Source organism: Lates calcarifer, linkage group LG19 (assembly GCF_001640805.2).
Source record: "Lates calcarifer isolate ASB-BC8 linkage group LG19, TLL_Latcal_v3, whole genome shotgun sequence".
Lineage (NCBI taxonomy): Eukaryota > Metazoa > Chordata > Actinopteri > Centropomidae > Lates > Lates calcarifer.
This window is the reverse complement of record NC_066851.1, coordinates 21,414,513-21,438,593: the sequence shown is the minus strand read 5'-3', so window position 1 is coordinate 21,438,593 and position 24,081 is coordinate 21,414,513. Positions and strand designations below refer to the sequence as shown.

The 24,081-nt window shown below is 40.9% G+C and overlaps 1 protein-coding gene across 1 annotated transcript in view; it reads left to right on the top strand.

The window, feature by feature from the left end:
* Positions 1-24,081, top strand: part of atrn (attractin) — a 124,502-nt gene that overhangs the window by 62,398 nt on the left and 38,023 nt on the right. Inside the window, 1 exon segment of the mRNA XM_018685517.2 lies at positions 15,674-15,752. Coding sequence (XP_018541033.1) covers positions 15,674-15,752 — 79 coding nt within the window.

The window sequence follows — 24,081 nt, the reverse complement described above, 5'->3', positions numbered from 1 at the left end:
CCCTTGCATTTTCATCGTGCTGTATGTTGGTCTCTGTATCTGCTTATTTCAACAGCTCAGTGGAGCTATGTGATGTTTACAGTGAGACCAACATCCAAATTGATGATGCTATGCGATGGCTTGGAGATGGATTTATGTGTGCATCATTTCGCTCACATTTTCCTCTGACATATCTGATATATCTGGGTGAATTGGCTTTGGATCTCGACCGGAATTTAAAATATATTTCTCAGGGATTGTTGGCGGAGCAACATGCTGCTTGGTAATGATGGAGACACTGGTTTTGCTGCCAGGGCTAAACACACATGCATGTGTTGAGCTGTGATGAATCCCTGGGCCTGTATTTCACTTCTTCAGGAACTGCTGTAATGTGTTATCGATTTAAAAATGGGCTGGGCCAAACATTGGGTACACAAGTGTGTCCCTTGCATGCTTGACTGCATGTGTGTGTGTGTGTGTATTTATTTCTCTTGAGCATCCAGTATGTTTGTTTATGTGTGTCTGTTACTCAGAGGAGAATTGTAGGACTTTGTCATGTTTGTGTGCTCTCTGCATTGCCCTGAAAAAAATTGCTAGCTATTCCAAGTCATGCTGTTTTTATTGATCCAGCAGGTAAAGGCAGAGAGATTTGATAGGGCTGATTTGAGGGATTCTCTTTTATTGTGTGGTGACCAGCCGTTTGTCAATATAGTGGTCTTCAATAACAGAATTTTTCAGCATTGACTGAATAAATCACCCTCCTGACTGAGCTTTATTTTGGACGGTATTCCGCATTAAAAGCTAGAAGGACTACAAGTGCTGTTACACACCAACTCCCTTTGCATACAAATGCCGACCCTGCAGTTACCTGCTCATGATGCTGCTATGTTTATACACATGCGTCAGCATTTGACTGTTCACATGTCAGCATTCGAAACATGCAACCTGCACCTGCTGTGTGCAGGAAGCAGGGATCACAGCAGTCCATAAACACAGCAACTGTCTCTCTTCTCTTTCTCAGTTCCTCCCTCCATCTTTTTCTTCACAGTCTCCCTGTTTTTTATCATCTTCCCCTACTCATCCTTTTTTTTCATCACTGGCTCACCATTCCCCCCCTTCTTTTGTCTTTTCCTCTCCTCCCCTTTCTCTGCCTCCTCTCCCGTTCTGTCCCCCCTTCACTCATCATTTTTACATTTCCCTTTATTCCCTCTCCTTCCCTCTCCTGTTCCATCCTCTGCTTTTCCTCTCCCGTGTCTCTCTTTTATTCTTCCTTCCTCCCTCTTTCCCTCCCTCGTGCTCTCCTCCTATCATTCTTCTTTCATCTCTAGCTCTCCATCTCCCCGTTCTGTTCAGTTTTCCTCCTCCATTGCTCCCTCTGTCTCCTCTTTTTTTTGTCCCTGCTCCCCTCCCTCTGCCTATCTTCCTTGTTCCATCCCCTCTCTTCCCCCTCCCTCCTCTGTTTTCTTTCCTTCCAGCCTCCCACCACTCCCTCTGACTTGCTCTTAATCCCACAGCTCAGTCTTTTTTGATGTGTGTGCTGCCTGCCACTGATTCAGCACAGATGAGTAGAGACCTAAAGTTAGCGAGCTCGCAGCCTTGTCCCTGTTTGCTTCTAGTTCTTTGGGCGCTGCATTGTTTGTGTTGTGGGGGAGGAGAGGGATGCTAATTAACGTGAAAATTGTTTGCTCTTCTTCACTCCAACTTTCTCTGTGTCTTAATCTCACTCTCTCTCGCTCTCGGTTCTTTCTCTCTCCGTGCCACATTCCCTGTGGGGACAGATGAAGGTGGTACCATCCCGTTATCTGCAGCACCAGCACAGACACCCCCACATGCTTTCTCCAGCCACAAAACCGATGCATTAAACATCAGCGTTGACTGCAAACAGATGCACTCACACATCTGCACCCAGCTGTCCAGCAGTTTCTCACCTTAGACTCCTTTTGTTGAAACATTGCTTTTAAAAGTGAATTAATACTTTTTTCCCCATTTAAAATTGGCAAACCCAGAGACTTGTAGAGCTCCAGCATTTCTGGAAAACTGAATGTTTTACAGAATGTTGTTTCTGCCTGAGCAAATTGAATGTTTTCTTCCAGGCCTGGAAAATCCCTGGAGAATGTGAAATTTCCAACACATTTTTGGAAATGCATTGAAAATGTATTCTCAACCTTTTTTTTTTCCTTCTCAAGCTGTCATTTTTTTAATTTTAAACTTGGCTGCAGCTGAAGCAAACGTCCTTTGAAGTAATAGTGACCTGAATGACCAATTTCTTGGCTACATAAGTCCAAACTGCTGGATGGAGGAAGCTAAAAGAGCTATCATAAAATGCAACATTTTTACAGTGCATGCTGAGACATATTTGTCATGGAAATATTACTGCAGCAGTGGCTATTTTTGAATTCTGACTTTATACATCGTCTTTTCTCCCCCAGCCAAGTAGTTACGAGCACCTTCAAACAGAAATAAAAGTTTGTTTGTTTATGTTTCTGAATAGTTTATCTTGTTTATGAAGCAAATGTTCAGCAGCAGCTCAGCAAAGGTGCATATGAAAGTGGGACTTAACCTACAGAGGTTACATCTGTGCGTGTCTTGGAGAATTAATGGTACTTGAATATATAATTAACAAAATTATGTAAGAACACTTTAATGTCCTATTCAGCCAAGAGCAGATATTTCAGTGTAGCAGTGAGTTCTGTTGAATCAAACAGTTTACAGCCGTGTGGGCAAAACAAGAGACATAATACTCTAACTAACATTCTAGAAAAAGAACAAGGATAAGAAGCAATGACATGTTGTTTTTGAGACAACATGTAGTTTCTCTAACCTGCAGTGGGCCCCAGCTCTTTGTTCAGGGACCTGTGTTTATTTTTATTTTCATTCTTGATGGATGCATCAAAGTAACGGAAGAAAAACAGTTTCTGAGCCATTGTTCTAGAACACTGACCACATGTCGGCCCTCTGTGGTGTTTACTTCTTAAAAAACTTGACTTAACCTCCTAATAGTCAGCGCGGCGCTGAAGCCTGATGTCCCAGAAAATTCTGCTTCCTCAGAGAGCGTACCTCTGCGGTACATCTGTGCTGCTTGGCAACTAATATTAGAATAACTCGTGCGTTTTGGTGGGCACCTCCTTCCAACATTAGTGTTTACTATATACTGTATATTTTTAATACATGTGTGGTCCCAGTGGGACATAAACCCCTGATGCTGGCAGTATTTAACCCAAAGTGTCATTAGTCAGAGCTACATGAGACTGTTCTTCAGATTCTGAAAGAAGAGATCTGATTTCAAGTCTGTTGTAATAGAATACTCACATCCCATATGTACATAGGAAGAGTTACAAGTTGCTGTAGTCAGCACTTGTCTCCATACAAACTGTATTTTTGTAGACTGACTACACAAGAGAATCCACAGTGCTTTTTGTGTGCAAAAATGCATTGTCAAACTGAAATTAACCTGAAATTAATAGGAGGTTTCACTGCATTTACTGACTCCTAATATAATCTTAATATAACAAAAGTGCACTTCGTCGGGACTAACCACTGTGAGCTTACCTTTGTGGTGCAAATGAGCAGTGAGTGAGCATATTAACCAGACAACAGAGGAGTGATTCATTTTCTTGTTTCACCAACTCACAAAATGTTTGTAATTTTTAAATCTGGTACTCACCTACCCAGTAAATTTGCCAGCGATAGTTGTCATAACCAGTGAAATCAACAGGCTGCAGTTTAAACTTGTACTTGTTAATGGGTTTAGTTCTGACAGCCACACTCAAGGTTAGGAGTTAGTAAATATTGAGATATGAACCAAACACATTGTTGGTTTTGGTCTTGTCATGGGAGTTGTTGACAATAAGGAAACTGTAGAGCAATGACAGCCTTATCTAGGACAAATTCTGGTCTTTTCAAATCATTGACAACATAATTGTGAGCCAGTAATGACCGTAGACCTGCACAGAGTTCCTGTGAATCAGCACCAGGCAGCCTCAACACCCTTGAAAAATGTCATCCTCTTTGAGATGAATTATTCAAATCTGAAACGCATTTAAAAATCATAATTCACCTCACTTTGCAGTGTGTTATCACGGTTGTGTATTTAAAATGATTAGTGATTTATATTGCTTTGCTGGCTGTTTGAACAGAGTGGGGATGTAATTTGGTTGGGGCAGAGGCATTTAAAAAATGGGGGTACCAGCAGGTTGCCTGCCCCGGGCCAAGTCTGGGTAGGTGTGTGGGTGGCTGGGATTTGATGATATGAATGAATCACCCTGCTTTCATCAAGGAGACTGAAATCCTCTCCTCTGAGACAACGACAAGTTTGACTCAAATGCACAGAGTGAAGCTGGGCTTTCACAACGTCTGAAGCTGTGGTTGTGGTTGTTGTGCCTGTAGTCAACAGGTCACAGGTTCTCTAGCCTTTTCTGTTTGGTTGTGTTTCTGAGTACATTGGTTACAGTGGTTCCTAATCACTATCAGACCTTGAGCACCACTGTCACTACCCAGCCACCATCAGCATGCAGCAGCAGAGAGTGAGCAGCAGTGTTATTCCACTCACTGACCTTGTTCTGAACCATTTACCTCGTTAAAGCAGAGAGGTGATTAGTGTCGTCACTCCCAGGTCTCTTGAGTCAGCATCCCAGACATGTATGTCGCTCTTATCCTCTCTCGGCCTCCCACTCTCTACTCCCCCTCGCGTCCTCCACATCCATACCTTTAACCTCTTGTGATTAAGCTAGGACAGTCACATCATAACCACTGGGTCTGTGCTCCTCGTTATAAAGCGCCATACCTGCTCTGTCCTTTACATATTCTTTTTTTAATGATCCTAAACTTGCTAAAATTCTACTTTCTCAAAAAAAACCCTGTATTTGAATTGGCAGCAGAGGTGTTTTACTTGAAAGGGTTACTTCACCCAAATCACAAAAAGTTTACGCCTCACTAGTCCTAGTTTTGCGATTTGAGATATCAGCCTCAGATAATTAATAATCACCCTAACAGTTTTTTTTGTAGTGATTCACTAAAATAACATATTTGCAAAATTCAACATCAGTGTGTCTCCTCAGACACAATGTCTCAGTTACTTTGACCTCACTGTAAAATCTTTAAAAGGAACTAATATTTTTAAGTTCTAATTGCTTTGATATTTTGGTGTACCTACCCTTCAAACAGACACTACATGAAAGCACTGAAACTGACTTTGCTGTTGAGTCCAGCAGGTACTGGTCCTTCGAGAACTAAAATCAGGAGAAGGACAGCACTCCAAAAAAATGTAAAAATGATTTATTAATGGTTGAATGTTTAAGGCAGATCCTCAGTGAGAAAACTTACAACTTTTTGCATGTGGCAGTGCTGATTGGAGAGCTGCACTTCTCTTGATTTTTGCTTTTGAAGAATCCGCATCACCCACTTTACAAATAATAAAGTTAAGTGCGTGCATTTATTATCATTTGAGAACCGGTGCTATTTTGTACCAATTGTTTGGTACCCAACCATCATGTAGACAAAAGTAAATGAAAGCCTGACCACTCTGGGTGCACTATGGGTGCACAGCCACCCACACATGCACACACCTACCCAGCCACACATCATCATTTTTGGGGCTCTCTGTGTTGGCCCCAAGCTCTGAGAACAACCAAGTGGCAACTCATGCATATTTTGGCAGCTGGAAGTGGCCTGCAACAGAACATAAATAATTCTGTTGTTGTGATCATCATCTCACTGCCCAGCCTCTTAAACACATCTGCAGATTTAGACATGGGCACAGAAATTCTCTCAAATACACACAGTTGTTTGTACTCACACACATACATGCACTCAGAAACACTCTTTATTCAGACATAGGAGGCAGCTGGCCGCTCAGTGGTGCTGTGTGCCCTCTGAGCTGTATGATTGTCCTTCACACACACATACACACACAAACACATAGCATGAGGGCTGGGTCTTCTTTTTCTTCACTGCATCTTTAAAGCTTCAGACTGCAGCCTGCATGAGTTCAAGAGTTGGGGGTCAGCTCAATACAATCAATTCTAAATGTCAATTCAAATTGCAACTCGTTTACTAACGACAGATCATTCTCAATTATTTCCCGTGGTATTTGGTCTCAGTGGATTCATTATCGAGCACAGAGCTTTACGGTCTTCAAATTCAGAAAGAAATCCATCACTGCAACTTGGTTAAAAAGAAAGTGACATTGACCCCAACTGTGATATGTGCCACAGAGCGTGCAAGGTCCCTGTTCCCTCTAACACAAGTTTGTGTTTGTACACAAACGTCGGCCTGCATGAGCATCACCAGCAGCGGTGACAGGACGGGTGATGGGTGATTGACAGCAGGACAGAGTGTGGAGGACTCTGCAGCACAAAACATAAACTATAGTTGTGATTTCATCCAACTGTCAAGCAAATGCTGTTCAAACTTTTGAAATATTGCATAAACAAACCTCCTACATAAGGATGGAGAGTTGTATTGTATTCTAAAATGTCATTATTCTCAGTTGTTAGTCACTGTCAGCCATGTGTGGTACTTTTCACTTAAAACCAAGACAAAAACACATTTGTTGTTTATATTAAGTTTCATTCTCTGTAGCTATTAAAGCACTGGACTGGTCACTTCTCCAGCTAATGTCAACAAAACAACTTAAAAGATGTTAGAATTACACAATAACACAACTCTTCTCGTGGTGGCTTTAAAGTATTTAAGTCATTCATCAAAGCTCACAGCTCTCTGGTGTTAGAATGTGCAGCTTTTCTCAGTTTTTTATTATTGAAAATTCTTTTGAAGAAGGAAATTTGGGGAATTTGGACTTAAAGTTTCCTCAGGCTCTAGGAAATTGTGATAAGAATGTTTCACTGTAAATTGAGATTTTTACAGTTTGTAGATTAAATCACTGTTTCCCAACATGGAGGTTGAGGCCCCTTCAAGGCGTCACAAGATTAATAACAGGATACGAAAGTTCTATTGTATTTACTTTTTCTGTGTTTTCTGTTGATCTGCTTTCTTTCTTGTGAAATTAAGGACAGTTTATCCCTTTTCTGATTTTGTGCAGTGCAGGTGAGGCAGGTGTGGGTGGGGGTGGAGCTCCGTAACACCCTCTTTTCATAAAGACATGCCCACTGAGCAATTCAATCAAATCTGAATGTTCTGATTTAAATCTTATATTCCACCTACATATTTGTTTACAACATGTAGACAAACAATGAAGAGGCCACAAGTAGGCATTCCTTCATTTTAAAGGATCACAAGTTGTTAGTTAGTTGCAACTCTTCTTCTCTTCCTTTACCTACCCTCTTGTTTGCATACTATTTAAATGTTTACACACACAGCTCACCTGTGTTTTCTTTCAAACACACACTAACACTTGCACACACTCGGTGTTGTGTTTGCCCTCAGCTTGCTGCTTGTGGTGCTGACTGACAGCAGATTCTCTCTCGATCTCTCCCTCTCTCTTACCCCCACGAGACACCTGAGAGAGAGAGAGAGAGGCAGAGAGATACTCATGACACATTCAAGCCGTGTCTGTGTGTCCTAAGGGGCCTCCCTGGGTGCTCAGCAGTGGATGCCGCAGGTGCTGTGCCAGAATCTCCTCCTCTCTAAGCTTTCGAGTTCTCTGTCTCTTTCTCTCTGTAAGTCTCTGCCTCCTCCTCTCACTCTCTCCGTCTTTATCTGAACTCTTGCTGCTGCATTAACGCCTGTCCGTTTACCTCCCTGCCTAAGTGTCTTCTCATTTTTCCCACCTTCTGTCTTTCTTATTCCTTCCATGTCTCCAACCCTCTCTTCATCTTCCTCTCCTGCCTTCCTTCTTTCCTGCTGCCCCCTTTTCTTCTCTCTCACCCCTTCTCCCCCACCTCTTGCTCCATCTTCTCCTTTTCTCCCCTCTCTTGCATTCTTTAGCACTCTCTCTTTGTATCTGACCTCATTGTCAGGTCATCAGCGAGGAGCCAGAGAGAGATACAAGTGGAAGATGAAGCAGATAGAGAGAGTGCAAGAAGTGCCTCGCGGCTAAACCTTCTTTCTGATAGGTCCGCAAGGAGCTGAAAGCCGCTCTGCGTCCGATTAATAATAAATGAGCCAGATCAGTCGATTTGACTCAGAGCCTCCACTCTCTGCTCCTCCTCCTCCTCTTCCTCACCTGTAATGAGTGGGGTGGAGAGACACAGGAACGTGAACTGGGCCATAACGCACTCCTGGGGAGTCCCAGAAGGGAGGCGAAGTCTTCTCTACCCATCTGATCAGCCTCGTGTCCACTCCCTCTCTCCACGCCCCTTCCTTGTGCTCTCAGGCCCTCGTTGCTCTTTCTGTCGAAATAAGTTTTGACAGGTTTGTACAAGCAAAAGCAAATGCTTGCAGGAAAAAAAAATACAGTGGCACTGGACTTGTCATGCACCAGGCCCTGTTGCAGGATTTTCTTAAATATAGTATGACTTTTGGAAAAGCCCTCATTTCTTCAGTTCATTGTTCTTTGGTCAGATCTTTACCTGTTCAGAATGAAAGGTGCGAAGCCTCGGCTTTCGGAGGTTTTTAGAAGAGATCTGCTCCTTTATTCACCAAACGAATTCTAAATCCTCGTTTCCCTCAGCTGCTTTTGTCCCTTTTTTCACTGCAGCTTTTGTTTTTATCTTTGAACTTTTGTCACCACTGCTTCTTCTCTAGATTACATCTCAGACAGGCAATATTCTCCCAGCAAACTAGCAGGTTCTCTGGTAAATATTAGTTCACTCTTTGTAGCTGCAGCGGCCCGATTTATAGTTTGAAGGATGTGTATTAGCATTAAATTATTAATGGATATTTTTTAGAGCCTCTAAGAGCTGCAGTTTTAATCACTTGTCAGTCATCTTAACAAGTTTTAAGAGGTGAAATGATAACTGTCTGTGGCAAATTTAATCATCTGTAGCTAATTATCATCTATGAATTGGCATTGAGGGTAGTGAACAAAGAAAAAGAAATGGTTAAGCCAGGCAGGATTTGCACACTCCGCAGCAGCTTGCCTCTTTTTTGATTGCAAACCTGCCATTCTGCTTTTAAGAAATGCCAAATTTGATTTAGCCTTTTGTCTCCCTTACCAAACATAAAAGAATCTAGTCATTTTCCTCAGCTCCCATTGTGAGAGGAGTGAGTAAACAAACAATACAAAGCTGCAGAGATTATACAGAAATTTGTATTCTGCAACATGTTCAACCTCAGCTTCTATTTCAGGTGGGTTAGACTTCTTGGAAGTGTCCCACCACCCATGGTGCTGCAGGGTTTAATGACGACAAGTGCAGGGCAGAATGGGACCTCAGAGCAACTGCTGGTCAGCGTGTGGTTCAGTAGACAAACTTATCAGCTATAGTGAAAATGAAATGGCATTTGGCTGGTGAGCAGGTTTAATTTCCCACCCTAGAGTAAAAGCCAGCGGCAGGCAGGCAGCTGGATTAGTATTCAGCTGGCTGTAGACAACAGAGCCAGTCTGTTGGTGTTTGCCCTGTGGCTGTTGTTTTGCTGTCAGGTTAGCCAATGACGCGTCAGTGCTCACCTCTCTGGCCTCAGCAGCTCGTAGCTGTAATACACTCTCTTCTGCTCTCGTTTCACCCTCTAGTCTGATACTGAAACAGACAGCTAATATCATTTAACCTGATGTAATCAAGAAAGGTTGCACACTTTGTGTCCTTACTCATCTTCAGTTACATTGTCATACCTTGGACCTGTGATGCAGCTACATGTTTCCACTGTTGGCCATTATGCAGCTGGTATCACAGGTTATCTCATGGTATGGATGATAATATTTTGTCCAGGGTATCAGTTATATGAGATGCAAGAAAATCATCTAGATCCTTACTGCATAACTGAATAATTAAGCTTATAAAATAATGTTTCACAAAAGATGGTGAAAGTGGGGAACAATGTGTTTACCTCCTCCTCTATCCAAAATGTCTTCAGTTAGGTTGCAAGTCAGTAGAGCATCAGGTACAGACTTCTTTCTCCTCCTTCTCTCACTTTACCTTTTTCTTTCCTTTGTCTTACCATGCATTTATAACTGCAGTGACAGCTTTTGTTGACATTTTCCAATGTTGATGGTGGTAGAAATACACATGCCTCACTGAAAAGCTGCTTAATCTGAATGACACCATGTTAAAGCCACAATATACTGCATTAAAGCATACATACTGTACATTTTGTCTGGTAAAACACACACTGTCTGTATAGCTCTGTGATGAAAAACTTCAGTTTGATTCTGTGTGTTACTCACCTTGTACAGAACAAATTAAATGGCACCAACATAGCAGGTAAAAGAAATGCCTGTTAGCAAATGTAATTTGAGTCTGATTTTGCCCAGTGTGTTTTCGAGACTTGATCTTCCCTCATTAGCTGCCAATGACAACGTCATTCTCTGCACAGTAGTTGGAGCCTGGTTTGATTAAAAAACACTGTGATGAGAATGACGTATATTTTAAAGCCACTGATTTCAAAGGTACTCAGCTGAGTTTTTAACCACTAGGGGTCTCTGTAAATCAAAGCTAAGTTTTAATAAATACATTTACAGTTGACTTGTATTGTGTCTTATGGCATTACTGCCAACCACAGAAACATTAAGGAAAAGGCTTTACAAGGCAGGAAACACATTCAGCATGTTTGTTTGGCCTTGAGGATATAAACAATATGATCTATTGAGAAACACTGAATAAAGACAAAACTCTGATTGTTTACAATGAAAACTCCTCAGGGTATCCTAAATATAAATAATCTGTGATGACTACATTATGGAGCAGGTAAAATGGGACTGTTGTTTCTCAGGTTGTGCGGAAAATACTTAGTGTCAGTCCAAATGGAGACTGCATGACTGTCAAAAACTCTCATCTTAGATTTAGAAGTTATGTGTTTGCCAGTTAGATATTGGTTTTTATTCATATCCCACTTTATGACATTGTCTTGTACTCTCACACTTTACCTCCAACCTTAAAGGCTGTGCTGCATCCCATCTTGTAATGCAGAGTAGATGTGGTGCTTTATAGTAAGTGTAAGCAGAGCCAAAGCTTAAAACTGCTGTATCATAAACAAGCTGTTTGCTTTTTTCCTCTGAAAACACAGCCTCAGCCACTGCAGTTACTCAGTCGTTATTGAAAAACAAATGACGCCAGCTTCAAGTTACAGCTGTCCATTGCATAGTTTTTACTATATTGTTATAAAGAAGTTCAAGAGCAAAATTTCATTACTGCAGCTTACAGCCACCGCTGTAGAAAGTTCTTGCTCACCTGAAAGTATTGTTTATTCATAATGTTTGAGTCCTCAGATCTATATCGGGTAAAAAAGTTGAACATTGCTACAGTTTAAAAATCTCCCACTGTCACCCATTACAATAATGACATTCAAGACAATTTTGTAATCAAAACTATAAAGGCATTTTAGAGGAACTGCAGTAATTAAAGGTCTCTTTGGGAGAGCAGTCAGTTGTTTTATTGTGAATAAACTGATCATTTAAATCTGTATCACCTGTAGATTATGATTCATGGCAAAATATCTGCGATGAGCAGGGAAAACAGAACAGATCACACTTGAAGGAACCTTTAGAAAGTTGATTTTGATTTTGGCATTTTTATTTTTGGCCGTAGGCGTCATTATAATAAATGCAACCTGCCTTGAAAATGTCATCAGGGTACTTTTGCTCTACTTGTTAACTAGCTCATTCTTGGTTTTTAAGAAAAGCATGAAGTACCAGAATGTGCTTAGATTCAGGGTGGATTTTGATGGAGATGGATGAAACCAGTAATTTTAACAGCTCTTTTGGCAATAAACAGACACTAAAGTGACCCAGTTCATGACACCATGAGCTTGTTTGATGCTCCACTACCAAAGACTCAAGCAGTTCCCCTGTCTGTATTAATCATCATTCTTCTTTTAAATATTTCAGTTTTCACTTGAACATCAACTCTAAAATTTATCACCTACTCTTGCATGTGACCGTGGTCCTTCAAATAAGGAGGTGAGGTGTGACTGTTGCGGGTGGTCGGGTGAAGCAGCATCTGCTGGTGGATGCTCATTTCTATTCCCTGCGAGAGTGGGAGCTCTAGGTGTGATGGAGAGGTGGTGGTGGTGTTGGAGGGAGGGGTGGGGAGAGATGAAGCCTGACTGACTTGGGCAGCTTCCCTTGTGGAGGTTAAGATCAAATGAAGCGCACTGCTCTGTCTGTTTCTATCTGTGTCGTCTTCTCTTTGTGTTTGAGTCCATCTCTCTGTTGTTACTTTCCATATGTTCTTCCTTCAGTCTTTGTCTTCTTGTCTCCATCTTCTTCTTTTCCCTCTTTGTCTCTTTACTTCGTCCATTGTTCTAACTTCAGTTTGCACTTTCTAACCTCTTATTCTTCTTTATCTCTCTGTCTGTCACCATTACTGTCCATTTCCCTCTGTCTCTTTTTCTTTCTCCTTCTCCACCCGTCTTTTGTCTCTCTCTCCTTCTCCGTCCCACCCCACTGAGCCAGGGGAGGCCTGTGATGCGAGGCTGATATCTATTCACGTGGGTCATTCATCAGCAGTGTGTCGCTCTTTAAGCAGCGAGCAGGAAGCCAGATCAATAAGATGGCTGAACGGATGGATCTCTTAAGAGTCCTCTTCAGCCTGGAGAGATAAGAGATTTTTTTGAATGGATGGCACTTTAAAAAGTCACACTGGGTGGGCAGGGAGGGGTGTGGGAGCGATGAATAAAGAACTGAACACATCACAGCCGGTATTAAAATGGGCAAAGGCATTTAGATTGAAAAGGTGGTAACACTTTGGAGAAAAATCTGCGAGGGTCTCACTGGAATTATGCCTCAACCTGGAGTTTCTAATTAAATCCCCTTAACCTAACCTCTGGAATAGAATTCACATACATACATTATCCCTGTGATCTTGAATAAGGGAAGAAAATCAGCTGCACTTGAAACAAGAAAGCAAAAACTGCTCTCTGCCTCAGTGTGGTTAAATGTACCTCTCACCCACCAATCAATCCAGGTGATCTCACATTACATACGGCTGCATCCACCAACCTGAAGAACGCTGTAGTGTAATATAACTTGAAATATGATTTATTCTCCAATTTTCACTAAAAAAGACAAATACTGCACAGTAGTCTGCCAGTAAGGTTTCTCTGTTGATACAGATTGCCTCTGGCTATAATGATAACACACAAAAATAGTCTTGCTCTTTGATTTTTTTTACCCATCAGGACTGTATGAATAACTATTGAATACTATTGAATTGTAAGCTGACATTTATCAAACCTTATATGTTAATGTCAACAGAAATTAAATGAATTACATTGAATTTTGGGGTCTCTTATAACACTGAAGCAGTAAACACAGAATCATAAATATTAGTCAAAGGCATCGCTGTAATCCAGTTTTGAAATGCAAGAATGCCCTTCTAAGGCACACAGAGGACTAAAAGATTCAGATTGTAATGATTGCATTGACTGTAATCAGGGTAGGGAATTAGAGAAACCAGATTTCTCCCGTTCGATTTCCTCTGGTGAGCACTGATTTCTTGGTCTATTACAAGGCAAAATAAGTCAGTTTCCAGCGCTGAACATCCAGACTTTTTGTAAAATCCAGACACATTTGTACTGCAAGGAGAAACTTTGATCTAATTACGCAGTCTGTTCTCAGACAAACACACATAAAAAGGAATCAGGAAGCGGTTTATAGAAGCAATACTACAGTTAAGTAACTGATACTTCCAAAATAAGATTGGGGATAGAGAAGAAATCACCAACCACTGTGTCTGTTTTACAGTAACCAGGCTGCCACAGTGCATGCAAATGAGGTCTCTGTTTACCTGCGTAACCTGATTTCTCTGGGTAACCCGGTTTCTTGTGGGCATGTAAACAACCACATCACATGTCACCAAGTCAAACTCCAAATAGAAGGCCATTAACATCATTTGGTTTGTTTTCCTCTGTAACATTCAGTATTTGAATGTATGGGGCTGGGATTATTGTAAAGATAGGATGTTAATTATATGGATGGTAAAGTAGCTTGTAAACATTATGACAAGTGCCGCTGCAGAGATGAATCTAAAAACAGCTGTGTTTAGAGTGGTTACAGACTGTCTTAGTGAACAGTGATCGCACTGAGTTTGTATAATGTTGATACTGATGCAATTTCCACTGCTTGTTTGTCTAGTTTTGGTAGTGACTTTGTGTTTGAGTTCACACATCAAAATCGAGCCGTCCTAGATGACATAAAACTTGGATGTGCAAATTTCTGTTTTTATAGTTTATGTTTTTTATTGAAGCGAATGCTAACTTGGATGTTTGGATCACTGACACTGAGGCTGCTGATAGCTTCGTTCATCAGCAGCCACTTGTCCACACTGACGTGAGCTGAAACATAGGAAGTCTGGGCCGGGCAGCGGCAGGAACGCTGACAGGAAATCAGTGAAAAGTGTGACAGGCAGGGAATGAAGTTCAGATCGCAGGAGATTGTTGTCTCTGATGTATTTGCATACACACACACACGCAGTCTCTGTCTTTGTCTTTATTTATGTGGCTTTCTTCCCTGTCTTCTTCATAGCTTTCTAAGTGCAAGTGCGAAAGCAGCCAGGGGAAGTCACACGCACAGTGATGCTAACAAACAACCGCTCGAAGTCATGTCACCCTTACCTTCATCACCTCAAGGCGATTATGTGCAGAGTGCAAAGAACACTCAGGGTTTTATTCCTTGTATATTTTATTTGCACAAATGTGGAGAACACTGGAAAATGGAGCAGGAAAAAAACATTCAAGTGCTCAAGAAAAAAAAAAAAACTCATCCCACAGTGCTTCAAAACCAGCCGCAGGAAGACGGCACAGAAAAAATAAATCAAGATGTCAAGATCTACTTAACGTTAAAATTCAGGGGTGGAGAACTGTACAGAAACGTCAACATCCAGAAATAAATAGGCTCATTAAATATATCTCATGTTAATAAGTGGATATATTAGTGAATGGAAGTGTGCACATGTAAAGGTGTTGACACAGGAAACAGTCACGTGTGTCTGACCTACCACCTTCCCAAACCTCTGGGTAATCTCACGGAGAGCAAAGTGTGGTCAGCCTTTTTTTTCCCTCTCATAAGCCTGTGTCTCTTGACAGTTGCTTCTTCTGTCTAACACTTTACACTTGTAGTTTATATCTTGGAAACTAGTGACATCATCCTCAGTTATTTTCTATACTGCAACTGTCAAGATACTTTTAGCTTTGGAATCATTTCTTCAGTTCATAAAAAATTGGACTGTTTTTCATGTAGAAGAAAATTTGAATAACTTCTCATCTTCTGTAGAAATTGGTGATAATTTTCTTGCCATAACATGCTGTTAGATGTACAGTATAGACGAGAGAAACTGCAGAGATATGTCAAAACAACTTTAAATCATGTACCTATTATGGCAGAGCAGCAGCTTATGACTCTTCCTCATCAGGAGGCAAAAAAACTGAAGGCTGATCCATACACTTCAGACCTGTATAAATAATTAATATGCGCTGTAATCCCCTCTTCTGTCAAGTGCTGTCAGACCAAAACACACATGAATATGCATACTTTTGAAGAAAGAATTCAGAATTCATTGATTAATTTATGCATGCAAGGAAATGACAGTCATAGTCATGCACTTCTTCACAACAAGTAGAACCTCAAATGATCCCAAGGCTCCCAGTTTTCCTCTTGCCTGATCAGTCTTTTGACTCATCTCCTCCTCTCCCCTTTTGTCCACAGCTGCTTCCTGTCCCTGCTCCTGGTTGCCGCTGTGGTTTGGAAGATCAAACAGAGCTGCTGGGCGTCACGGCGACGAGAGGTGAGTGTGAGACATAAGCTTACAGCAAATATTGATTTTGGCTTCTTGGGGAGGTGAATTAACAACCGTACAAACATATTTCTGGTTACACTTATTTTGGTCTCTGTAAAGTTGTTGTTCAGGCTTGATGTTTCTGGTCAATGTCGTTTAAAAAGATCAAGCTGAGGGTTTGCACTTGGAAGTGTAAAGATACTCACAGGTACCTTTTGGTAAATGCATCATTCAGCGTAGCAACATGCATCTCTGCACATCATCCACTCCCATGAACCACTTTTCTCAGAGTTGCTCAGGAAAGAATAAATGCATCATAAGCTCTCCAGTCAGATTTATCTAATGACTGAATTAGAAAAATCATGGAATTAGTTTTGTTTAAATAATGAAACTGGAAGAAACATGTAAACCAACTAAATCATAACATTGTGCCAGTATATTCTCTGTCCTGGACCTGAGGAAAAACCTTTGCTAAAAAATAAACTCATTTATTTAAACTCATTTATTCTTTATACCAGGCAAACTGTAAAGCCTGCAGAGAGCTATAATGCTAGGGGCACTCAGGCTATACTACCACGTAAAAGTTTCGATGTTAAGCCCTCTATAAAGTACTCCAACTGTATCTATTGTAAGTAATACAATATAATATAAGTATGAATGAATGAAATCTGAAGATATAAATAAAGAGCAGACACACAACTTGACAACTTTTTGTAAATGACCAAAGGATGAATGCTGATGAAATGCAAGCTCTTCTTTTGATGCCATCATATCATTATTCCAAACAGTGATCTGCTTTCATCTCTGGCTACAGCTTTTAATAGTTTTAGGAAGTCTCTTGTTGTGTGTCTTGGTGATCGCTCCTCTTATTTATTGATACTTGATGTGGCGTTTCCCCGAGGCTCTGATCTGGGACCAGTGTTGATCGGCCTGTGCTCTACCTGCTGCTGTTGGGAAATCTTGTCTTGGAAAGCAGGATTGATTTTTCTGTGCAGGCAATACGCAGCTGAATTTGTGGACGGCACACAATTACCTGAACAAAAAATATGTTTCTTTTAAATTAGAAACAGCTAAAAATATAATAATAGAAGGTACAGTAGGTATTTGCTGGTGTTAATGTAGTATATGTCCATAGATGCATTAATGAAGTTCATATCAAGTCAACCTATAGATGTGTAGATACTCCAGAGTTTATGTGCCACTGGACCATAATTAATTGTTCTTATGGCACGTTACGTGATATCTTTCAAGACACACTGAATCAACTGAAAAAAACCCTCTAAAGTCAATAATTTTTTGAAAGGACTGAACAGAGGAAGCTAAAGCAATCTGCCAAACTGTGGGAGGCACTGCAGGGTCCACAAAAGACTGAAAATGACATTTTCAGGTCTTTTAATAATTCTGGAAAAACCAGAAGTCTTAACAATTCAAATGTTTTGGAAGACATTTGAATTGCCCTGCTGCAGGGAGACTGACAATGGATATAATAACATGAAAAATAAAAATGTTAATATTAATTCATTCATTGATTCATGAGAAGAAATCCACAGGTATAGAATATATTATGCTGTACTTCAGATTTTAAGCTTTAGTGACATTAACCCACTTTGTCAAAAACACACACCCATACGTTCACATTGCTGACGGATAGAAAGCAGGCATCCTGACAAAGCCTCTGTGTGATTGGTTTATGCTTCCTAAGATGACAGCAGCCACAATAGATTTGCTCAGTTTATGACTTTATTCCTTAAAGTCATTGTCCAAGTAACAGTGATGGTATTTTATTTTTGTCCAGGAAATAGGACGAGCTCTCTGTAGCCTCGATGTTTGACTGGCTGAGGCTGAATGAATGTTTAACTGACGGTCTGGCCTTACAAGTCCATGCTTTTTGCAGCTGGTTAGCTAACTAAAGTGATGTGGAAACTATGAAAAGTCACTGTGAGGGCAGTGTTTGCATACTGAATAGTCACTCCCTGGAAAAAAATGACAAAATGCATTTTCATAGTGTGTTTCCAGAAGGGTTTGGACCATCTTTTGAATGAGTGGCTGAAAGGTTGTGTGTATGTGGGAGTGTGTTTCTCTCTCTGTGTGTGTGTGTGTGTGTGGCAGTGTCTGAGGGCATACGAGCTAATGTTGTGCTTAATACGAACTTTTGGTTTGTGCTTTTCACACTCGCTGTGCCAGCTGAAGTGCCTTTTGGCTGTAACCTCGCCCAAGAGTGCTGTCATCACCCTCACCTCTGGATGCCTCTTAACATCCTCCCCTTCACCTGCTCCCACTCCGCCCTCTCTCCATCACACAACCACTGCTGTCCGGCTGGGCTCTCTACAGGCTAACCTTTTAAACAAAATTAGCACAGGACCTTTGTTAAGAGGATTAGGGGCTACAGGAAACTGTGGGGGGCCAATATTAAACACCTGGAAAAGCTTTTGGAGGACAGCGGGGTTTGCTAAAATGCCTTTCATGGAATCAAGTTTGGGCTCTCTCTAAAAAATATTCACTTCTCTTAATGAAAGCATTAGTGTTAATAAAAGAAAAGAAATTAAAGACTTGGATTAAGATTTTCTTTTCTTTTTTTTTTTAACCACAGTCAAACTAGAAACAAAAGAAATTAATTTTAGTATTAAAGTGATTCCAGTGAACACATACTGAAAATTCTATTTTTACAAACACAATTTTACTTTTAAAGTTGTCATGTTGCCCATTACACTTAACCAGCATTTGTAGCAATATTATCCCATGATGCACTTCTTTCATTATAACGCCAGAGTTTTCCAGTATTGCATGTTCTCAAATTCAATAGCAAGGGTTATGTACTGTAGCTAACCACTTGAATTGGAAAGCCTGAATATACTCTAAGCAAACACATGATTGACTGGCTGAGCTTCTGGAGTTCACACTGTGTTCAGAACTATGTCAGGCCATATGATTGGTGTAATTGCCCAGTTATCTGCTCATTATTAGTAAATTACACCAATCATGTGGCCAATCTACCAATCACTAGTTCATGGAAGGTGTCAACCAACATCATGTAGTGGTTGCTACTTAAAAGAAAATAGGAGAAGTGATTGCTTAAACAGAGTCAATGCAAGATTATTGTTTTCCAAAACCAAAATAGCGTACAGAGATCTGTACAAAGGAACTACAGCTTTGATATTGCGTTGAGCCGTTGCATCACATCTCTAAAAGGCTGTAAGACAGCCAAGATACTGGCCTGACTCATACATCTATTCAGCAAGCTGAGCTTTAAGACAAGCCAGTTAATAAATATAGTCATTTCTGCCTGTCAGAATTACAAATGCGGCAGTGACATCACTGGCTTTATGGTCTGTTTTTGAAAAATCCTGTTGAATCCTGTACTATTGCATTTTAATGCTATTAGAACATCTGAGGTAAAAATAAAAGTAGTTGTAGTGGCATTCCTGGTTTTAGTCCAAGTGAAATGTGCCATGCAGCTGTGACGGCCAGCTCAACAGCAGGTGGCAACCTTAATGACATGCCCTTTCTGTAATGGTTTGTATTTCTCTCTTAGTGGTGACAGTACAAAAACCCTATCACAGAAAGACACATCAGCAGAGAGATGTGTCTGTGGGGAGTCTTATTAATGACGCTCTTCATGACGTCTTTGTCCTTCATAATGGTAATTGTTGCTCTTTTACTGTTTAATTTGACCTCATTCTGATACTTGGCGTACACTTCAGCTTTGGATTCTGTTGCCAGAAAAAACAAATTATAGCCCAAATCACGACCATTATCAACATAATTCCAAATACATTTCTTTTCCAAGGGAGAGGTAATGATTAATTTAACCATTAATCATCGGAATATTACAGTTACAGCTCTATCTGTAAACCCACAAAGACATGAATTGAATCCAGTCTAGAGGAAAGAGGTGGGGGTGAGAGAAAGCAGATACTATATTAGTGATATAGTGAGCACCTCCCGTCGTAGATGTCTAGTTGAATTAGGGCTGTGACTTCTTTAGAAATACTCAGCAGCAGTGTTTGCCATCCCACGTCCGCCTCTCTCCACACACACTGAGAAGAGTGGGGAAAAAAGTCAGTTTTCTGTATGCATAAAGAATTATGTTTGGACATAACATTTTTCAGAGCCTGTTCACCACTGCGAGGTTTTCTCATCACTTGATGTATTGAAAAGTATTGTTTTACAGCTCCAAAGTACATATAAATACACCTTTTCTGTTTTTCAGACGCTCATCATCTCACACACACAGTTTTTCCAACTGGAGAGTACTGTGACACAGAGTCATATAAGTAGAGGAAACACAGCACCAACCAGGCAATATTACACAGCAAGAAATGGTCTGGAAAAAGCACAAATTTTGTCACTGAAACGGTGCAGTTTCAGTTTTAACTATAATTACCTTGTCCTACTCATGCAGAAATGAACACAGTTACGCATAGCAGACCTGCCTTCATACATACACTTTTACTATGTAAACACAACGTGACACAATTTTCAGCAAACAGAAAGCTAATCATGTTTTTCCATGAGGTCGACTCTCTCGTTACAGCTGCCTGCTTCCTTGACGCCGGGACCGTTGTGTTCTTTTCAGCGCTGTCCCCCCAAGGCTTCGTTCCCACATTCACCCCCGATTCCTCCATGTTACTCCGCGCTTACATCAGCCGTACAGTGACACACATTTGCATCTAATTATGCCCACGTTCACCTCACTTAGGCCACGACACAGTGGGAAATGGTGGGCATTGCATTTTATGTGGTCATTGCAGGGTCACAGGAATTTAAGACTTTGGCCCTGAGTCCCCTGTACTTTTTCCCACCAGCTGCTTGTTGTCTGACTTTAAGGAGTTTAAGCGTTGTTGTGCTGTTGCAGTCCTTGTAAGTCTCTCTGGATAACAGTGTTAGCTGTAGCCCTAAAATATAAATGTCATTGTGAGCTGTTTTTTAAGAAATGCAGTAAAAACAGAGCTTGAAATCTACTTTGTGGAAGTTACCAGTCACTCTGACTTTCAACTAGTGAAAGTGGTTTTGTAGTAAAGTAAAACAGATTATTTTCTGGTGGTGTTGAGTCAGTAACTGCAGATATGAATATATAATTTACCTACTTTGAAAAGCTGGTCTGCGCTCTTATTCATTTGTTGAGCCAGTTACATCATGCACAGGCTACTAGTACTATGAAAGGCTACATAACCACAGACCTTAAAAATATTGTGGTCTCTTACCCTCAAAGCAGTGTGGCATTTCAACAGTGTAATAAATCCTAAAAACTTTCACGACCATTATTCTCAAGAAGGGTCTAATGATCAACCATAGTCCATTTGTAAATTTATAGGTGGGTTTTCCAGGGGTTAAAGGTCATGAGACGACCGGTACGACCCAGGAAATACCGCTTGATTGATGTGATCCGTCACAATTCATTTTTATCTGCATTTGGCAGATTTGGGGTGTCAATTTCAAGCCCTGAGTAAAAATAAGTTTACGACTATGTTTGAGGTTCTTCTCACCGTGGTACGAGGCGAACACCTGCTGAGACTGGTGGAGGTTTCTGGAACAACCCAGGGCACACCTGTTGGGGTCTGAGCGCTTGTTTGCATGTGTTTGAAAGTGTTCAGGTGCATGTTTTTCTTCACATGTGTTTGCTGTGCATCTGTTTGCATAGATGTGCTTGGATGTGTGTATATGTGTATGTGTGTGTATGTGTGTATTTCTGTACTGTCTGAGTCTTAATCAAAGCCTTCCTTTGAGACATGACAGTTCCTTTGAAGGAGCTGGAGCTGCCAGATGGCAATAGACAGACCCAACCACGGCAGCCATTTTGTGCCATCCGAAAGGCACCAGCCTTTTAGTCAGAATAAGCCCCTCTGCAACTTCAGCAGCCCGCTGTCGATGCTGGTTGGTTATTCCTGCCAGTGTTAAAGTACAGCAGGTATTAGGTGGATGGTGTTCTGAGCAGAAAGAATTCAGACTTTTATATATCCTTTTAGAATAACTTCTATATTTACCTTTTATATAGTTCATTTGCAAAGAGAGACTAAGTCATAAAAGGAGGAGTATAGCTTTCTCTTATCAGCAGCCAATAATTACAGCAGCAGCGACAAGTTTCAGGCACAGCTTACGGAGGCCTGTAAGAGACACAAATGATAAAAGCACATTTTTTGAATAGAGATGAGCAAGCTAGCTAATTAGGGCAGAGATCCAGCAGAAGCTACTGAAGGGGTAATATATCATGATGCAAAATACTGTAATAATGGTACGGCTTTAACATTCATTTTCTGTGCCTCGGGACAGAATGTCTCGTTTCAGTCGATTGTGGCACCCAAAGAGATTTCAGGCCAGAATGTGAGTTTTGAAAGTGAGAAATTTCAGCACCTGGCCACGTAACAGTTGAGTCATGTGTGTTGATTCATAAAGGGACAGTAAAAATACTACTATAGAGTAAGTCTTTGATGTTCATTGTCAGTTTTCAGTGTTTCCTTTTTCCTTTTTCTTCACGTGTGTCTCACACTGTTCTCCTGCTGAAATCCCTCCTTCCCTAGTGCACCTGCACAAAAATATCCTCATGATGACAGCATGTGTATTTACCCAACATCCATCGTCACAGTAACACAGATATATATCACACATAACTTGACATATATTAGACATGTATTGCACCCTGAGGTATTGATAGAAATGCAGAATGTGTTAATATCCCTGATCGTTGCTGCTGCGTCCCACATGATTAACTGTATTGTAGATTCTTTACACCACACCAGAGGCAGACCGCCGGGAGGAGGTAGAGGGAGGAAGCAGCATAAACGTCTCCGGATACCCTCACATATTTATTACCCCATTAAGCTGCCCCCCTTCCTCAGCACCACCACCTTCCCATAGCTATAAATATGAATGTCAACCAAAGTGTCAAGGCTGAGGCCCCTGGTAGAAATACCTGCTATTATGTCATAAAATGAGTGGAAAGCTGCTCAATGGCCTGTGATGTGTAAACTGAACTTTTTGTTTTTTCTATTAAAATGCCGTCCAGCTCAGGTTGTGGGATGTTAATGAAGTGATGTGCAGAGATACAGCTCCCTGGAAAAAAAAACCCACTCTGAGCACACACACATTCTCCTGCAAGGAGCGAACGGCCACCATTTCTCTTCTCCCTTTGATGGCTCTGAGAGCGAAGGTATACAGTCCACACATAAAAGTTTCGAAAGAATGAGAGCAGATCAGAGGCGAGATCTGAGGCCTTAACAAGACAGGCTGCTGTGAAACTGCTCCACTCTCTGAAGACGTTTCACTGCCTTTTCAAGTGTATTAACCTGTGAGTTCATCTGTTAAAAAAAAGCACCAAATGTAGTGTTGTCTTGATTGTGAACAGTTTATGATATACAGTTAAATATCAAAACAATGTATGCACATTTATAGAAGTTCAGATCTTCTTTGAAGTTTAACTGATTTCTGGCAGAGATAAAATAGTATTTTTCAAAAGCTTGTCCTTAACTGGAAAAATACATGAATTGTCCACCAGGGATAGTTACAGAAATACACCTTTTAAACAATACAATACAATTTATTTCAACATCACAAAAATTTTATTGTGTAAAGAGACAGCTGTAATGTCTTAAAACGTTTAATTGTCTGATTTTTGCTTTTGTAAGCCACATTTCCCTTGCATCCCTTCAAATTCTTATTTTATACCGACATTACTATTTAATTGCCTGATACAGAGGCGAGTAAACTTGTTCAGTAATGGGCAAATTAAAACACAGCTCTGCTAGGACATTTTCTCACCATCTGATGCAGAGGGTGAGGATGAATCAGAACTGGCAATAAAGCTGTTAAATGGTTCCGCGGCTGCGTCCTTGTGTTTGTGTCCTCACCCGCTGCAAACTGCTGACCCTCTGTTTTTGGGCGGGCGGCTGTGTCACCGAGCCTCCTTGTCTCGTAGGGTCCTCTCCTCCACTGTCCGCCCCTTCCATTCCCACCTCTGACCCATGCCATCACCGACCCTGTCGGCAGCTTTCAGCAATCCAGACCGCTCCTGCTGCTCAGTAGCACATGTGCATTAACACGTGCACACTCCCTCCTCCTCCTCTTCAGAATCAGGCACTCATACACACACTGAACCCTTCAGTATAATACCTTCATTTAAGTCACTACGTGAGATTAAAAATCTTTTACTGGAGTGTTCTGACTAAAATATGAGCAGAACATAAAAACACATAAGTTACAGAACATATAACATAGAAGAGAATAACCAAGGTTCAACTATAATTATAACACTGTTGTATCAACAACTGAAAGTGACATGACCTTTCCATCTTGATCATTGATCGATCGAACACTCACCACTGTTAGAGAACAGTGTTTCTTT